This window comes from Oncorhynchus kisutch, linkage group LG8 (genome assembly GCF_002021735.2).
Source record: "Oncorhynchus kisutch isolate 150728-3 linkage group LG8, Okis_V2, whole genome shotgun sequence".
Classification (NCBI taxonomy): domain Eukaryota; kingdom Metazoa; phylum Chordata; class Actinopteri; order Salmoniformes; family Salmonidae; genus Oncorhynchus; species Oncorhynchus kisutch.
This window is the reverse complement of record NC_034181.2, coordinates 43,980,931-44,000,557: the sequence shown is the minus strand read 5'-3', so window position 1 is coordinate 44,000,557 and position 19,627 is coordinate 43,980,931. Positions and strand designations below refer to the sequence as shown.

At 40.9% G+C, this 19,627-nt stretch overlaps 1 protein-coding gene across 2 annotated transcripts; it reads right to left on the bottom strand.

Annotated features, from left to right (window-relative positions):
• Positions 1 to 251: 251 nt before the first annotated feature.
• On the bottom strand, positions 252 to 14,619 carry LOC109895628 (hyaluronan and proteoglycan link protein 1-like). Of its 2 annotated transcripts, none has more exons than XM_020489484.2 (4): positions 14,304 to 14,619; positions 5,678 to 6,043; positions 2,900 to 3,202; positions 252 to 2,698 (listed from the first exon to the last, which is right to left on the bottom strand). In XM_020489484.2, the coding sequence occupies exons 1-4, from the start codon at positions 14,401 to 14,403 to the stop codon at positions 2,409 to 2,411; spliced, it is 1,059 nt and encodes a 352-aa protein (XP_020345073.1). In that variant the 5' UTR covers positions 14,404 to 14,619; the 3' UTR covers positions 252 to 2,408. The 2 variants fall into 2 exon arrangements, with proteins under 2 accessions (XP_020345073.1, XP_020345074.1); XM_020489485.2 differs by having other exon boundaries at positions 5,699 to 6,043.
• Between the last annotated feature and the right edge of the window lie 5,008 nt (positions 14,620 to 19,627).

The window sequence follows — 19,627 nt, the reverse complement described above, 5'->3', positions numbered from 1 at the left end:
AGTATTAGAGGCTTATTTTGGATATGTATTTTCAATCAAAAAACTGCATGCTACACTGAAAATGGAGATAGGAGAGAATGTCCTTCATTTGCAAACTTCTATGCTCTGCAAACAGCTTTCTACTGCCACAATGGCAACCTCAGCATTTCTAAAAACATAATTCATGTTTGTTAGTTCAGGTCCAACGACGACAGAAATACACAGAAAAACAACCTTTACAAGGAGGGTAAAAAGTCACAGCATCAAAAATGTATCACCAAGTTTTTATTTTCAGTTTGGTCTTTTGTTTAAAAAAGGTACTAGGCATTAGAAAACAAATTATACCTCCACCGAGGAATGTGTGTCAGTCTATTTCACAGTGTATTTTATCTAACTGCAGTTAGTAAACCAGGTTCAACCAAATAACCACATGCTACCTGTCAATGCCAGATCTAGGAAAGAGAAAAAGGTTAGCCGAAATACAGCACAAAAAAAAGATGACCACCATCATTTGTATGATCAGTTTTATTGGCAAATATTGGCTTCAATAGGCTAGTGGTTGTGATTTCAGTCAACACAGATCTCAGTTGTCGACCTCCTGCATATCCTAGGGGACGATTAGTATTCGAATGCTAAGAGAATACAAAGCAATAACATATATAGACCACAAGTCAGATGCAATATTTCTAGTCTCTCTTTTTTCCCACCTTATATTTGTTCTGAAATACTTTGTGACTCTTTTGATCTTCGAGTCTGGACTGGACCAAACTCTTCAAGTCAGGATTTAAGTCAGACCCTGCGTTTTTATTTGTGTGTGAAGTTAAAAGCTGCTCAACATCGTTTTGCCAGAATTATACAATTGGCAGTTCTCAAAGCAGGTCTTAGGTGGCCTGGATGGATCACCCAAAATGGTCACCTGGCTTAAGGCTTAAAGCACTGTTGCACACTAGCAACGGGGTCTTAAAGGGGGTTGCATGCCCTGAGAAGTGTAATGTAAGCCCTTTGCAGCTCGTAACTTCGGCGATGATGTACAATCAACCCAAATCCTTTGCAACAGCAGCAGTTTGTCAATGTGGATCCCTGTTTGGCTGCCATTCCAGTGTTACACAGACATACAGCTGTTTCTGTACTGCTGTTAAATTCCAATATCAGAGTTCCCGCTTAGTTTGCAAGGATTCACTCCAATTGTATTGCAATCCTGATATGCACTTGGCTGTGAGTGGATGGCTAGGTCATTGTTTTTAAACACTAGGCCTATTGTACACTGAGATTTTTCCTTCACTGACTTTTATCTGAGGAGAGAAAGGTATCAGTAAAATAAAAGCAGAAATACAAGGTGTTTTTCAGAGATTAGGGTCTGTAAATTAATAGCAAACATTTCTGAAATTCTGAAACAATATCCTAGTTTGCTGTTTCAGGAAAGTTAGCTTGAATCTCCTTTGTGAAATGCCCCTCTGCTCAGAGGAATATTCACTTCAGATTCGGATTGAAATATATATGTAATTTTTTGTGGTAGCATTACTGTGCAAGTGTTACTGAAATCAAAATAGACTTCTGCCATAGTCAAACTGTGGTCATTATGTTCATGCAATTTAGCGCATAAGCTGCTAGATAGGCCACAGTACGTGTTAGTTAGGGCTCTATTCAATCAGATCTGCTTTAGCCGACATCCGCATAGGGGTTGTTTTTGCGGTGTTGGAACTGTGTTAGAGCTGTCAAATCCACATGTGGCTCCTGGCATTATACCTAAAGGGGATGTTGCAATTGGCTGCACGGAGTAGAATTAAGAGAAATCCCTTGTAGCCTTGTTTCCAGGTTCAAACACTGGAATGTGAGACGTAATCTACACCTTGAATACGGTGACAGAAATCCTCATTTCATTGAATGATTTTCAATTACTTCTCTGTAGCCTACAATTTTAATGCGAATGGGACGGTAGTGGCTTTGCAACAATGATCAAGACCAGCTGCTCACCAATTTGACAGCTCTAATGCAGTTCCACCTCCAACAGCGCCAAAACAAGCCGCTATATAGATGTTGGCTAAAGCTGATCTGATTGAATATAGCCCTTAGAAGATAACTCATCCAGTCCATTTCAACCATAGTACCGTGTTATTATGTGACCAACATTTTGTATAACTAAAAATTGTATTGTCATATTATATGAGCAACGTATTACATGACTGAAAATGTTAAGGAATAACGCTTGTTTCAGCTTAGAAAATAGTCTTGGATCGGTTGTGGTATGAAGAAAAATTAGATTTTACAGTATTCATTAAAACAAATGTATCACAGTATTGGTAAGGTAATGAGCTGATGCTACTTCATGCAAATTAAGTCCTGATATGCATCTTTTGTTTATTGGTGGTGTTGTTGTTTTTCTTTGATGGTTATATGGGTTTGGTGCTCAGGGCTAAGCCCTTTCCTCTTCACTGCTGGCCCTTGAAGCAGTAGACGCCGAAGAGCTTTTGCTTCTTGTCGGGGAATCCCACGAAGCGCACAGCCGCCTCTGTCGGGCTGCAGTTCCTGCGGGGTCTGGAGATGGGGTAGCGGACACTGCCGTCAGCCAGCCAGCCAGAGTCGCAGCGGTCATAGCCGTTCAGCTTCCATGCAGCATACATCTGACCCACCTTGGCTATCTCAGCTCCGTCATCCTGGCACGCCTGAGCAGCCTCGTTGAACGTTAGCTTGTCGGGCTGCACCAGCCAGTAGAAGCGGCCTGAGGTCAGAGAGGGAAGACGGCCAAAGGAAAAAGGAGGATTTTGGTTGGGTTGCCTCATTTTAAAGAGAGGTCAATTAGATAAGCTGATGAACTCTTCCCTACTGTAATGTATGTATTTCTACTACTTTTGTTCTAATAATAGATACTGCATGTCCAATGACTTCCTCAAAAACAACCATATAAAGCAGACAAACTCACCGTTGACGGCAGAGGTGAAGCAGAAGACATCGTAGTGGCTTTTGGACTTGTCGCGCTGGCCGTAGCTTCTCAGGCCCGCACCGGAGTTGACTCCTCCACAGGCCTGTCTGGGGTTGGTTATGGGGTACTGCACGGAGCCGTCGTTCAGCCAACCGGCATTGCACCAGTCAAGGCCACTCCTCCAGGCCTTGTAGAGCTGGTCGAAGGAGGCCACCACAGAGTCCTGGTCCAGGCAAGCCTGCTCGGCATGGTGGAAGTTGAGGTTGTATCGACCCAGCCGTGGGGAGTAAGGGAACACCACACCTGGGAATGAGCAAGGAGCTGGGGTTAATATCATAGCTAATGTGGCTCTTAGGCTACATGGAGCACCCATTCAGGTAAATGCCAACTGAACTCGCTATTGTTGTTATTCTATTGTAAGACAACTATTAGCGAGTCGGAATCGATTGTTATCCATTTTATGACATGCTCTTTTTTGAATGTGTCCTTACGTGAATGTTTCTTTTGTGTCTTTAATTGAATCACCACAGCGGATAGAGACCCATGGCATAGTTATGCATGTTATATAACTACCGTTCATGGAAACCTACCATACATTAAAACATACAGACACACATAAAACACAGTATATCACAGCATACTCTAGGAGAGGAATATTATTCTAACACACAGTCCATCTGAATACAGATACATTTGGATTTATGTTTTACACACTCACCCTCCTGTGGGTTTGCAGACCCAGCCAGCCAGTAGGATAAAGAATGTGTGTGGTCCTTGGGTCTAGACTGGACCATTCATGAGGGATTGGGGGTTTCTGACATACGATCTGATAGTATATGTTAGTGAGTGTAAGCTATTGCTGTTCTTGGTTCTGCAGCTCCTGGTGAGTGATAAAAGAGCAGCCGCCCTCCAGAGAGGATTCAGACTTTTCTAACTGATTAATTCTGTGGTATTCTGCCCCTCAGCAGGGAAGGGAGATACATCTCACGCTGTTTACGTTTTAATTAGGCTGTAACAGCCAAGCTAGCAAATACATTAGGCCAGAACAAGACTCCAAAGCACTATAACACAAAGCACAATCATCAACTGTGTACAGCAAATGGAACCTCTGGTGTCAATCATTTGGTGGTTCAGTTATGTGATTTTACAGCCGTAAAACAGCCCCTTAGGCATTATGGTTATGTAATTGAATTAATTCCCTTCTTGACTCAGACTTTGCTGGTTCACTCCTCGGTTGTCCTGACCAGTATTTTATGTGTGTCCGGCCTACAAACAAATGTAATCCCTTATATGTGTGAAATGTAGTCCAGTGTGGCTCAGTTGGAAGAGCATGGCACTTGCAATGCCAGGGCTGTGGGTTAAATTCCCATGGGGGACCAGTATGAATATGTATGGACTCACTACTGTGACTCACTCTGGATAAGAGTCTGCTAAATGCCTAAAATGTAAAGTTCTGTGAGGGAAAGGTGGCTTTCGTTTGGCTGTAGTGATTGTTGACATACTGTTTAGGAGATGCAATGTTCTTGGAAAGCGGCAGGTAGCCTAGTGGTTAGAGCGTTGGACTATAAGCAAAAGGTTGCAAGATTGAATCCCCGTGCTGACAAGGTACAAATCTGTCCTTCTGCCCCTGAACAAGACACTTGACCCACTATTTCCTAGGCCATCATTGAAAATAAGAATTTGTTCTTAACTGACTTGCCTTGTTAAATAAAAGGTACAAATAAAAAAGCACTGAATTGGACTTCAACAGCCCTTCTTTATCCCTTGTTAATGTACTTCGTGTCACTGCTAGCTAACAGAGAGGGTTGCATTTGGCCCTTGGTGGTTTAGAAACAACTAAGAGCCGATAAAGCAAAAACAATGCCCTGTAACACATTAGATTGTTACATCAGCATCTGTAGTTTCATCTTTGACACAAGCCTGCATCCCATGGTAGCCTAGTGCTAGCTGAGTGTTTGACTGTCAGATGTATACAGCTTCAAACAAGAGAACATTTAATTGGATTACTTTGAGGGAAAATCACAACCAGTACTGAGGCTTTTCATTGGGCATGACTTTGTCCCAATGTTAACAATAGACAGTTGTTCCAGCCTGTTTTCATTATGGCCAGCTAGCTAGCTGTTCTCTATTAAAGATCCCTTTTCTTAACCTGGAGCAAAATCTGCTCAGGCGGTCTTGGCCCAGATGGGAACTATGACCGTGTAATAGTATTCAATAGATTCAGGCTGACTCAGTTTTATGAATAGAATGTAAAAAAAAAGTTGTATTTGTGCCACATATTAAAAGGAAGAACAGGACTCCTTTCACAATTATGTAAATAGTACTGTATGAGCAAGGAGGATGTTCGAATCGATGCGGAGTGGGATTAGTTCAGATGGAAAATGTGTTTTCATGTACTGCAGTGAAAGGCTGTTTGAATATTATCAGCACAAACTCTGAAAAATGAACAAAAGCTGTCTTTTTTGTCTTTTGTATTTCTACACATAAATCAATATAATGGTGGTGAGGTGTTGAAAATAAGGAAACAGGCTCTGGTCTTGAAACCATTATTTCTTGGCTCTGGTCTTGAAACCATTCATTTCTTCCAGACAGTAGTTTATGGGGTAGGGTCATGAAAACCTCCTGTCCTTATTTACAGGGTAACAAAAGTCTATTAACACCATAAAGACAGAACAGTGAGGACAAAATTAAATGGAGGGTGGTGACGTGATGTGCGGGATGATGAGATGAGATGGCCATCGCTGAGCAGGGGGAGGAAGTAAAAAGATAAAGATTTACCGTCGCTGTAGCCTACACTACCTTGCACCTCCAAGGTAACCTCATGAATGACATCGTCCATGCCATCAATGACTTCACAACGGAACTTTCCCATGTCGTCCAGGGACACGTCGTTGATGAGCAGTGAGGCGTCATCATCGTCAGCCTCCAGTAGGCGGACACGGCCCAGGAAGCTGCCGTAGCTCTTCTTGTGGAAGCCCATGGACACCAGCACATCTTCCTCCAGTGACTCATCTGCAGACAGCTTGGTCCACTTGATCCTTATGCCCACGCGGCCGAAAGACATCCCATGCCGGCGGTGGAGCCGGCATGGTAGAGTGATGTTGGAGCCGCGACTGGCAAACACACGATCACCAAGTTCAGTCTCTGTGAAGGACAAGAAAAGGTGTTACTAAAAGAGAGTTACTAAAGCATCAGAAGAATACAGTAGAATACATAACAAAGTTGCATTAACTTCGTCCACGGGACAGTTGAGCTAACGTAAGCTAATGCGACTGGCATGAGGTTGTAAGTAACAAGAAAAGTTCCCAAGACAAAGGCATATCTGATATTGTTAGAAATCTTAAATTATAGTTAATCTAACTGCACTGTCCAATTTACAGTAGCTATTACAGTGAAAGAATACAATGCTATTGTTTGAGGAGAGTGCGCAGTTTTGAACATGAAAAGTTATCAATAAACAAATTAGGCACATTTGGGCAGTTTTGATACTACATTTTGAACATAAATGCAATGGTTCATTGGATCAGTCCAGCACTTTGCAGATACACTGCTGCCATCTAGTGCCCAACATCTAAATTGCTGCTGGGCTGGAATAATACATTATGCCCTTTCCACTTGCATTTCAAAGATGATAATACAAAAAATACAAAAGAACGGTTGTTTTTTTCTTTGTATTGTCATTTACCATATCTATTGTGTTATATTCTCCTACATTCCTTTCACATTTCCACAAACTTCAAAGTATTTGCATATCCTTGCTTCAGGGCCTGTTAGAGGCAGTTAGATTTGGGTATGTCATTTTAGGCGAAAATTGAAAAAAAGGGGCGGATCCTTAAGAGATTTTAATTGCTGGTGTCAGTTCAGACGTGTCACATTTTAATGTTTTGAGTAATGCATTTATTTTAAAGATTGATGTGCGAGGACATACAATTTTACAAGATGGCCCTCAATAATTATGGTTTTGCATGCGTTTCATTGGCAAGCATAAAAGCAGTAAAAGATCTCTGAAAAATGCCCCTCTCAACATTGCCTAGAAACACACACACACACACACACACACACACACACACACACACACGTGGTATAAAGTACATCTTAAGTATTTTTTGGGATAATCTGTACTTTACTTTACTATTTATATTTTTGACAACTTTTACTTTGAATTTTATTCTGTAAGAATCTAGTGAATTAAGTATATTTTAAAAGAAGAACTAAGACTTTCACTCAATCAGTATTTTACTGGGTGACTATCAGTTTTACTTGATTAATGTTAGAGTACATTTACTTTTACTCAAGTGTAACATTTGAGTACCTTTTCCACCACTGCACACACACTCTCCCTCTTCCCCTCTCTGTAGTAGCCAATCAGCTATATCATCAAAGTAGCCCTTCAGTCCTAAATAGATTCAGCTTTTGGAACCAGCCAGTCTCCCGCCTCTGCAAATCATCTGCACCTAGCTCTCACCAAACTATATACCATGACCAGCTCTGGCAGTTAACAAATTCAACGTTAATCCACATTAACCCCCAAAATGAAATGTTTATCTTTCACCCGCCCCAGCTGACTTGTGTAAAACATGAGTTGGGCATCCTGCTATTCAGCATTTACAAAACAAGGTGACTAAACGGTTTGCAAACAGACACGTTTTCCCTCATGTTATGGCCATCATCATTCTTTCCCTTCCTCCCTCCCTCCTGGCCTCCCTCCAAACCAGGCCACCCTTCAGTTCAGAAAGGTAGCTGCTATCAGTCACTCCACGTGAGTTCCCACAATCTCCCTGACCTACAGGCCCTTTATGAGAGTGGTGCTTTGTGGGGACCCCACCCAGTGGTTGCCTACACACAGCCCACTGAGCCCAGGCAGGGACATGATGGATGCACTTGACCCATGACCCACTCACCACTGGTGCAGCCACAACCAATAAAGCTGTGTGTAGAGCCCCAGGATATATAGCCCCCTGGGCCAGACAGAGCAGCCAGTGGTCACCACACATCAGCCTCTTCTTAAATATATGGGGTAGTAAATTAAAGGGTTTAAATAGCACAATGCTGACACATCACACTTCAATGAACTATACAAACTTGGCAAAAAGACAAACAGTTTGTCTATATGATCGAGAGTAAGAGTAAAATAAGCATTTCCTGTTATATATGCAGTGGTGGAAAAAGTACCCTATTCGTATACTTGAGTAAAAGTCAAGATACCTTAACAGAAAATGACTCAAGTAAAAGTGAAAGTCACCCAGTAAAATACTACTTGAGTAAAATGTTTTGTTTTTAAATATACTTAAGTATCAAAAGTAAATGTAATTGCTCAAATATACTTAAGTATCAACAGTAAGGAAGTATGGAAACACATATCTGGTGAGAAAATGTGCATATTGTTTTTATGGAGATTTGAGAAAATTCACATTTACATCTGTCGCCAATTGGATGGAAACCTACAATAGCTTATGACTCGAAAGGGGACTTGGTTCTTTCCAAAGGTGGCTGATGATTTCTACAGGCATACTCTGCTCAAAAGGGAGGGGATGTGAAAATTCTGCTTTGTTTGAGAACGTTATGTACGGTAACATACAGGCAGTGGTGTAAAGTACTTGTGTACAAATACTTTAAAGTACTAAAGTAGTTTTGGGGGGAATCTGTCCTTTACTTTTAATTTTTTTATTTTTCACTTTTACTTCAGTACATTGCTAAAGAAAAGAATGTACTTTTTACTCCATACATTTTCCCTGATACCCAAAAGTACTCATTATGTTTAGAATGTTTAGCAGGAGAGGAAAATGGTTAAATTCACAAACTTATCAAGAGAATATACCTGGTCATCCTACTGCCTCTCTGGCTCACTCACTAAACACACATGCTTTGTTTGTAAATTATGTCTGACTGTTGGAGTATGCCCCTGGCTATCCATATGTACAAATAAAAAAATGTATTTTTGCTGTCTGGTGTGCTTAATATAAGGAATTTGAAATGATTTATACTATATTTTACTTCCTCGACTAACCTATGCCCCCACACATTGACTCTGTACCGGAACCCCCTGTATATAGCCTCGTTACCGTTATTTTATTGTTGCTCTCTAAGTATTTGTTATTTTGCTATTTTTTTTATATATTCAGTTTATTTAGTAAATATTTCTTAACACTTATTTTTCTTAAAACTGCATTGTTGGCTAAGGGTTTGTAAGTAAGCATTTCACTGTAAGGTCTACAGCAGTTGTATTCGGCGAAAAAATTCTGTGTACATTCGGAATTGTTTGGCGAGCTACTCATAGGTGATTTACTGGTTGGAGACCCCTGGCCTATATGATGAGATTATTGTTATGGACAAAAGAGCAAGATTATTATATTTTTTTCAAACTGCAGCAAAGCATCCATTATCATGTTACTAGAATAAAACCCTGAATATTTTTTGAAAAGGACAATCAAGCTCATCACCTTGTAGTTTCACCACCCTGTGAAGTTCATCATAATATATATTGTCTGTATCCTAATAAACTGCATGCTTTTCCGAAAACTCCATGTGTTCCCACAATCTCTCTGACCTCCAGACCCTTCACAACAATATTTGTGCATAAAAGCGTTTCCTCCGACATATCTCGTATTCTTAATTTTACCGACACAGAAAGATGCCACCTTGTCTAGTGTATTTTGATTTGTCGACATTTGGAAAGTTTACGGAAAAAACGTTCTGTTTCAAATAGGCCTGTAATGACATTTTTTTTTATCCGACAAGTACTTTACTCACTTTACTCATAAAAAGGTTGGATAGATACCTGGTTGGTCAAAATACGTCAGCAGCTACTAACTAGTGTCCGCAGTCGTCCTAGTCGGTGTGTAAGCTTAACAAAATAATATGCTTCTCTCTCTCCTGCTTTCCCTTCCTCCCTTCTGTGTCTGACTGTCTCTCCTGGTTTCTCTATTCCTCTTTCTCTCCTTCCTTTCCTCTTTATTTGAATCACTACCAGGTACTCCAGGTTAACAGCCTTCCACTCTGATCATTTCTCCCCCACACCCCAACTGCTTCCACCCCTGATTTTCACCCATCCTCTCTAAACCCCATAACCCCATTCTTCCATGCACACAGAGCAAATAGCCGACATGTGGCTCGGCTTAATAGTGGCCTACACGTTATCAGTTGCACGCTATCCTGCAGAGGGGTTTAATGAGCAGAAGCTGTGCTGCCTGACAAATGTAATCTCACCCTATATCCCTAACTCCAACCGCTCTTTCATTTCCTTCCTTTCCTCTGGGCTGCAACTCACTCACCACCATCCCTCCCCTCCATACCCACCCAGACACCTTGCCTCCATGCAGGCAGGCAGGCGCACCAAACGCATGCCAAAGGGTTTACTAAGCAGAACAAAAAATCCCACTTCTTAAAAGAATGGGGCATGGAGAGTTTCATGAAGAGGCCCAGTATCTTTGTATGAATTCTCCCTCTGTCACTGGCTTATGACTCAGAGCTTCTCTCTGCCTCATAAATTCTGGACTTGGGAAGCCGTTGAGTGAAGTTTCATTGGAAACTGAAAGCCCAGAATGACTGATCAAACCGGGAGCGCGTGACAATGTCAACGGCAGTCGGCCAGATGTGACGCCATCCAGGATTTATCCCTAAACTTTTCTGATTCTTATTCAACAGATACGAGGTTAAAATAATACAAAATAAACTTGTTTGTCTGATTTATAGAAACATTGTTCTAGCGCTCATAAACCACTGGCTGAGGTTCATAATCCCTGAACATAAGAGGCTGGGGATGGGGTGTACATGGTACAAATAAGAGATCTCATAGCTACCAGGAAACACTATGCGGTTGAACGTAAACTAAATAAAACCTGTATATTGAGACCCCATACAGCACATAGACTGACCACATGCATATGAAACATCAAGAACAGACAGATCCTGTACAAAAAAAGACTATGCAAAGAATGCACATGTAAAGATATATTGGTGAACAAAGAATGACACTGTAAAGATACATTGGTGAACCTTTGCACCCCAAAAAAAATCCCAATTCCAGTAGTGATGTGAGTGTAAGACTGCTCTTTTACCCCTGTCCCTGCTACCCGAGTTACCAGTGGAGATATATTGCCCTTGAGTGTATGTGGCCCCAAGTAATATACACTGCACTCATAAAATGACAGCTTGGCATGTGTATTTAACCACTTGGCAAGCAGCTAAATATTCTGTCATATATCAAGCCTTAGCTTATTTATACAAGGCTATTTCTGTGGGGTCAAGGGTTCCCCCTAATTGTCAGATGTAACGTATAGAAACGGCTCATTAAACCATTACCCCCCCCCCACACATATATTTTGTTAAGGGTGGGGTGAAAATGAAAAAGAGGAGAGAATTAATAAATGAACACATGTGCATGACAATTAAAAAGTACAGCAGAAGCCAAGACCTACTGCCATTTTTACGATCATACACAATTCTCTCTCACTCCATAAATTCTTACAGTACCGCGTTATTGGAAACAGCTGTGTCTTTGAGAGCGTAGCAACGTAGGGCAATAAATGAACAGTAACATCATAATGGAATAAATTAAAAGTAACATCATAAAGGAATAAATGAACAGTAACATCATAATGGTCCAACGTTGCCATGCGGAATATACTGTATGTTCGGCGTCTACAGAAGTTAAATAATGTTATCCTAACCTTATGTTAATAACTTGGTGTAATTGTGGTCTTTGAGATGTTGAAGGCGCAACCGAGGAAGTTGATTAGTCACTAATTAGCCTATAAGCCTACATCAGTATGTATACAGTGAGAGAGTATGTTACACAGCTGTAACTACATGTGTATCATTGAGTGATAAACCACACCAACCCAGGCCTGCTAGACAGGCTATCCTTTACAACATCCTACAGCTCTGCACAGCTAGCCTGAATCAATAAGAAGATGGAGTTAACAGGCATAGCTGTGACCAAGGCACACACCTACACACACACCCTTGGCACGTGCCCAAAAAACGTCCACTCTCTCTCATACACACACGCATGCATGTACGAGAGACTGAAAAACAGCTTCTATCTCAAGGCCATCAGACTGCTAAACAGCCATCACTAACATAGTGCCAACATACAGACTCAAATCTCTGGCCACTATAAATGGACTAAATAAAAGGTATCACTAGTCACTTTAAATAACGGCACTTTAATAATGTTTTACATATCCTACATTACTCTTCTCATAGGTATATACCGTATTCTATACCATCTACTGCATCTTGCCTATGCCGCTCAGCCATCGCTCATCTATATATTCATGTGTACATATTCTTATTCATCCCTTACATTTGTGTGTATAAGGTAGTTGTTGTGAATTTGTTAGATATTACTGCATTGTCGGAACTAGAAGCATTTCGCTACACTCGTATTAACATCTGCTAACCATGTGTATGTTTTTTTATTTGATTTGACAAACACACACATCCACGCATACACACAAACGTCAACTCCCCCCATATACATTTTTATGTTGCGGGTAACAATTTCATATTTTCTGAAGTCTCTACTAACCAAGGATAAGGGAGCCAACCTGATCCCATCTTCCACTTTTACCTTGCAATCCTATTGGACATCATTCCACTTGCCAATCAACATTGTCCATCGTCTTATGTTGTCGTATGCTATTGACTCTACATCTATTGTTCCATGGTAATATACGAAGACCTACAAAAAGGAGAGGGATCGCCTAGTTAGTGTTGAATGTGCAACATAACATCCACTTCATGAGCTAAATTATGTAACAAATGTTTCATTAGATTGTAACTTTCCGACAGTAGCCAGCAGACAGAAAACATATCCTTGTACAATAATTTCTCCGCTGCAGATAGGCTACAATAGCATACTGATGCGTGCATCTATCGAAATGCGATTTTATACTCACTCTCCAATTTTTTTATTGGGTTAAATCAAATATGCTTTTATTAGGCCAACATTTATTAAATTACCTTCATTTACAGCATGATGCAAGATATTTCGTTTGCAAGCCAGGGCCAAATTGCCTTGAGCGAGAAAGAGAATGTGATAATTTTATAAAATAGAAAAGAGTGATAACATTTTTGCATTAAATACCCTACTTCCTGAAAGTTGTGTATCGATTATATACTGTCTAGTATATGTGATGAATGATTATTACTGACAAACTACAGCTGCAGTGTTACTCCTTGGATTACCACATATAACAGGATTCCCCAACTGGTGGTTAATTTGGCCCACCGGTGGTTTTATTTGGCTCTCAAGTTTTCTGAGCAAAAAAAAACCCACAAAACCAAAGTTGTTTTTTTCATAGCGTTTTTTTTCTCCATTGTTGGACATGAAAGCCTGTAAAAACACTAGGAACTCAACTCCAAGTATCCCCACGGATAACAGAAGGACACGTGATCACATACAAATGTAAGCAAGGTTTGAAATGATTATGTCATTGTCAATTATTATATCTGTTTGGGCTTCTTGTGGTCAATCTGCAGTCTAAAAATAATGTGTAATTATGTTTCAGCCAAATAAACAAATAAACATGCAAACTTCTGACATCATCAGGAGTAGAACAAACGTTTACACAGACAAGACAGACAGAACAGCAGCATCTCATCTACAGACTCTGAGGAAGAGTATTTTTTTTTGCCTTTTGCTAGGATTTCTCTCTCTACCGTGATAGAGCGAACACATGCTGAAACTCAAATCCCCTGAGTCAGCCTACAGGACTGGACAAATTCATTCAAATACTCTTCACTTTTTACATCGAGGCTCTAGTTTGAGCTAGAACCATGTGTTTCTCAGTGGTATTGTACTATTGCATTTGGCAGTAAAATACCTCACAGTATTTGGTGTAGGCCACAGGTGCCATTTTTAAGTTAAACTCAATTGTGTAGCTTGAGCAGGTGCAATCTGAAAATGTCCCCCTCCAATTTTCCACTTCTCACTCCCTCCTAATAAATACATTGTAAAGGAACAAAAAAAAGGCCAAGTGGTCCATTTGTAGACATAATAATCAATTATCTACAGTTTACCTGTAAACAATTTTGAAAAATTCTGAACTAGAACCCAATTTGAGCTAAAATTCAAAAAGTACACATTTTCATTCTAAAAATAGTAGTTTGGTCCATATGCAGTGTAAAACCGTTAGTTTGTGATGTGTGGAAGCAAGCCATTGTGACTGACAGGCTGATTTATGCTCAGCCAGTGGCTCAGCTGTAAACCCTTAGTCAATGTGTCAGTGGTGAGTCAGACTGTGAATGGCATCCCAGAGAGGGATGTGTTACCAACCACTATAATGACCCTGCTGTTATATTAGTTTATGGTCCCACTTTACTGAGGCCTCACGGCACGCACATGCACACCCCTGCAACGATCACACACACACACACAGAGACACACACACACACTTACCTGCTGCGTCGACTGGTGCAGAAGCAGTGCTGTCGGTATCACTGTACACACTGCTGGCCAGGGTCAGAGAAAGCAAAGCGGTGTAAAGCAGAGCTCTCATTTTCTTTTTTTCACACCAAGGGGCCGCTTCACTGGAAATGCAAAGAACTTCAAAATTAAATATCACACTAATTTGCTAGGTAGCAAATGTATCAAAATCAAGAGTTCTTTGTTTGTTTGTTTTCTTTCTTTCTTTCGTTCTTTCTTTCTTTTACGAGGTGTGCCAGTAACTCTGGTGCAGCAGCCGTCGGTGGTGCTACTGGAAAGTTTGGGCTCCTTAGAGGTCCACACAAGTGCCTTTTATTGTAGCCCAGCATGGCTGAGACCACTCCCCCTCAAAGGGAGAGAGCCCATCATCCTGGCTCTCCTTCACCTCCCCACAATGTTAGGTGTCTCCGCGCTGGTCTCCCACTGGAGCAGAAAAGTTACACTATACTGTCCTCAAAGTGTCCCTCAGGAGAGCCCACTGAACAAAGAAACATATTCACAAATATTTGTATTGTGTCCATTCAGGTCCAAAGCAAAAAAAATACCTTTATCCACTCATTTTAATTACTTTCTGCTTTTTGGTGATCATTTTGTTCCTGTGACCACAATGCTGCTTCTTCCATGTTCTGTAGCGAGACTGCAGCACAACCTAAACTATTATAGTACTTTTACTATTGTTGTAAGTCCTGCTGTAATGTTTTACCTCCGCAACTGAAATCCAAGCACCTTTCCAGTTGAGAGGGGGGAAAGCATCATCTTAAATAGAGACGGCACCTGCCTGGGGTTTGTGTTGGGGTGTGTGAGGCCCTCCATGTGATTTTACCTGCTCTTTCTTTGCAGCTCTTGCTGATATTTCATTTATTTCTACATCCAGTGATGACGCAAGAACCTAAAACCTGCCTGGCTGCAAATCTGTACAGTGTACCCAAAGTTCACCTCATTGCAAATCCCTCTCCTTGCCTTCACGTTCTTTATTTTCCCCTAATCCCGTCCTTTCTTTGGTTTCTCAGTCTAACCTTCTCTGTACAGTGAAAGCCTATTTTCATTTCCTACCACTTAAAGTTGTTCTATGGCAGATGATTGCAATAATAACTGATGTAGATAGTGCCCTCTTCAAACTCTAATCTGGAAACCTCTTCAGGTCTTTCTAAACTGATTCGATGGGGCTGCTTAGGCTGTTCCGGGGTATGGTGGGTGTAGGGGAGTGTGTGGTCTGTCTTAATCATTTTCTCAGCCGTCCGGATGGTCCTTGAGTGACGGCAGCACTAGGACGGATGGACAAACCACAGATTGTGCCCTGGACCCCTCGATCACAAGAGTTGTTACAGCTGGGGAAATTCAAACTTTTTATATATTTTTTCCTCTCGGTCTCTCTATTTTTTTTAAACACCCTGAGATGTGACAACACCCCTGTCACAGAAGACCCTATGGGCCCTTGTTGTACAGACTAAAGACCCAGCTAATCACATCTTCCACACCTAAACCTCCGTCCACCGGAGATAGTACATAAGGTTTGAAGTCTCATGGCAGAGATAGGAACTCGGAACGTAAGCTAGCCAGGTGCAACTTCAACCGTCTACTTTAAGTTGGCAGCGGTAGGATTCAGTACAGTTTTTTATCTAAAATGCAAGGGAACTTACTGTATGGTGCAATATCACAGAGATGAATACCTTTGCCTATACTTTCAACAGATTCTAGTCCTGTGGTAGTTAAAGTTTGAGCAATTCCAAAGTAATTACAGGGACAATGTTTGGCAGATCGTATGAGCACTACATACCTGCTCTAGGCTGGTAAGTAACTCTAATGAATGGCTCTGTAACCACTGGGGGATTTCACCTCAACATACAAGTCTATCCAGTGTTTTCCTCTAATCAAAGCAAGCACCGCTGTGATTGTGGTAATTTTCACCCCCCATTGAGAGAAACACTTACAGACAAACCACAAGGGCAAATGTAGATCCAGCGAACACACCCACCATTCTGCATACAAACTTACAATGCTATTGAATCAGTTATTCTTGGATGTGAGCAGGTTTGAACAGTATTGTTTTACTCAAATGCTTCAACAGGAAGAATCACGTGTGTTTGGACACACAATCAACCTTTTGAGGACTTAACCGATACCTGACGTTCCCCAACTATTGGCTTTCTCGGTTACTTTAGCATTCCATGCTTAAATTTAAAAAAAAATAGTTTTCCTTTCCAATGGCAGCCTTCCGCATCTAAGATGGAAGGTGGCTGAGCTACAGCAGTGTTTGTCAGACCATGAGACGTCACAGAAACTTCAGTAGCGTACGAATGGTGCTCTACTTTCCCCGACAAGCGTCACAGGACTCGTCTGAAGTTAGTACCGCCGATCTGACAACTTCTGCCTGTAGTGTCCGCACAGTTTGGGCTACAAACTAATATGACCCCTCTATGGAAAGGGGAGACTCTTACGAACACGTACAGTGCCTTGCGAAAGTATTCGGCCTCCTTGAACTTTGCGACCTTTTGCCACATTTCAGGCTTCAAACATAAAGATATAAAACTGTATTTTCGTGAAGAATCAACAACAAGTGGGACACAATCATGAAGTGGAATGACATTTATTGGATATTTCAAACTTTTTTAACAAATCAAAAACAGAATAATTGGGCGTGCAAAATTATTCAGCCCCCTTAAGTTAATGCTTTGTAACGCCACCTTTTGCTGCGATTACAGCTGTAAGTCGCTTGGGATGTCTCTATCAGTTTTGCACATCGAGAGACTGAAATTCTTTCCCATTCCTCCTTGCAAAACAGCTCGAGCTCAGTGAGGTTGGATGGAGAGCATTTGTGAACAGCAGTTTTCAGTTCTTTCCACAGATTCTCGAATGGATTCAGGTCTGGACTTTGACTTGGCCATTCTAACACCTGGATATGTTTATTTTGAACCATTCCATTGTAGATTTTGCTTTATGTTTTGGATCATTGTCTTGTTGGAAGACAAATCTCTGTTCCAGTCTCAGGACTTTTGCAGACTCCATCAGGTTTTCTTCCAGAATGGTCCTGTATTTGGCTCCATCCATCTTCCCATCAATTTTAAACCATCTTCCCTGTCCCTGCTGAAGAAAAGCAGGCCCAAACCATGATGCTGCCACCACCATGTTTGACAGTGGGGATGGTGTGTTCAGGGTGATGAGCTGTGTTGCTTTTACGCCAAACATAACGTTTTGCATTGTTGCCAAAAAGTTCAATTTTGGTTTCATCTGACCAGAGCACCTTCTTCCACATGTTTGGTGTGTCTCCCAGGTGGCTTGTGGCAAACTTTAAACAACACTTTTTATGGATATCTTTAAGAAATGGCTTTCTTGCCACTCTTCCATAAAGGCCAGATTTGTGCAATATACGACTGATTGTTGTCCTATGGACAGAGTCTCCCACCTCAGCTGTAGATCTCTGCAGTTCATCCAGAGTGATCATGGGCCTCTTGGCTGCATCTCTGATCAGTCTTCTCCTTGTATGAGCTGAAAGTTTAGAGGGACGGCCAGGTCTTGGTAGATTTGCAGTGGTCTGATACTCCTTCCATTTCAATATTATCGCTTGCACAGTGCTCCTTGGGATGTTTAAAGCTTGGGAAATCTTTTTGTATCCAAATCCGGCTTTAAACTTCTTCACAACAGTATCTCGGACCTGCCTGGTGTGTTCCTTGTTCTTCATGATGCTCTCTGCGCTTTTAACGGACCTCTGAGACTATCACAGTGGACGTGCATTTATACGGAGACTTGATTACACACAGGCGGATTGTATTTATCATCATTAGTCATTTAGGTCAACATTGGATCATTCAGAGATCCTCACTGAACTTCTGGAGAGAGTTTGCTGCACTGAAAGTAAAGGGGCTGAATAATTTTACACGCCCAATTTTTCAGTTTTTGATTTGTTAGAAAAGTTAGAAATATCCAATAAACGTCGTTCCACTTCATGATTGTGTCCCACTTGTTGTTGATTCTTCACCAAAAAATACAGTTTTATATCTTCATGTTTGAAGCCTGAAATGTGGCAAAAGGTCGCAAAGTTCAAGGGGGCCGAATACTTTCGCAAGGCACTGTACATGTTTTGACCTATGACACCCACAAACCTCACAGGACTCGATCTTTTTGTGCCGGTAAAAGGAATTCTGTGACAAATTGCTCGGTAAACGATTTCTTGGGCAAGTATTGATAGAACAGAGATGTTATGTTGTGGTGTCCTCTTACCACAACTTGAAAAAGCATGCATTGTTTATTTAACTACAGATTAAATAAATTATTCATAACTTCACAGGGTGTTGAAAATTCAAGGTTATGAGCTTGGTGCTCCTTTCCAATAAATATTGAGATTTTAATCTGTATGCTAGTGACATGATGATCAGTGTTTAGCTACCAATTAACAACAAGAATCTTATCCATCTTATATTATAACCTAACCTGTCAACCTTATCAACTAATGGTTGTATGCATGAAAACCAGATTGGGCAAGTGTGCCATTTATCTCAACATCTTGCGTGACAAAACCATCGATAGATTGGAAAATGCAATGGAAGCACATTGAATTTACATTTTATATACGGCACATAACTTTTTTTATGTGCACTACATCATCATGCACAGCCTTTTATCTGTAACAAATCTGTTTTTATTGAAAATGCAAAAAAATTAAATGCAGATTTTATAATAATCTCATGAAATTCTGTCCCAAATTGGATGGAACCTAGCTAGTGTTTCGAACTTAATCACTGGCAATTGGCCTTTAACACCATTCTGTTGAAAGACTGCTTAAAAGCCTCTCATTTGATGTTTATTAGGATCCCCATTAGTCACTGCAAAGCATCAGCCTCTCTTTCTAGGGTCCACATGAAATGTGCCATAATACATAGTACAGAACATTATTAGTCATGGACTGAATTGCATACATTTTAAATGTCGCACACAGCCTATAGTACATATCAGTACATGCACACAATATCTATGTCTAATACATAGTACAGTACAAATTACTAAATGGCTGTGTCTCTTCACAGTCCCCTTTGTGTATTAAGCTGTTCGTTTATCAGTTATTTAAACTAGTTTTTGTTACATGTGTTCCCTCTCCGGCCTCTAGGTCACCAGGCTTGTTATGGAGCACAACTGTCACCATCGTTACGCGCACCTGCAAATCGTCAGACTCACCTGGACTCCATCACTTCCCTGATTGCCTTCCCTATATACGTCACTCGCTTTGCCTCCTTTCCGGGGCGTCATTGTCTCCATTTCAGTTTCATGTTTTTGTGCTGTTAGTATTAAAACACTCACTCCCT

Coding starts and splice junctions, on each gene's coding strand:
- LOC109895628 (XM_020489484.2), bottom strand. CDS start 14,403: ATGAGAGCTCTGCTTTACACCGCTTTGCTTTCTCTGACCCTGGCCAGC. Junction 6,044..14,303: donor TGCACCAGTCGACGCAGCAG/GTAAGTGTGTGT, acceptor TGTCCTTCACAG/AGACTGAACTTGGTGATCGT. Junction 3,203..5,677: donor TAGTGTAGGCTACAGCGACG/GTAAATCTTTAT, acceptor GCTCATTCCCAG/GTGTGGTGTTCCCTTACTCC.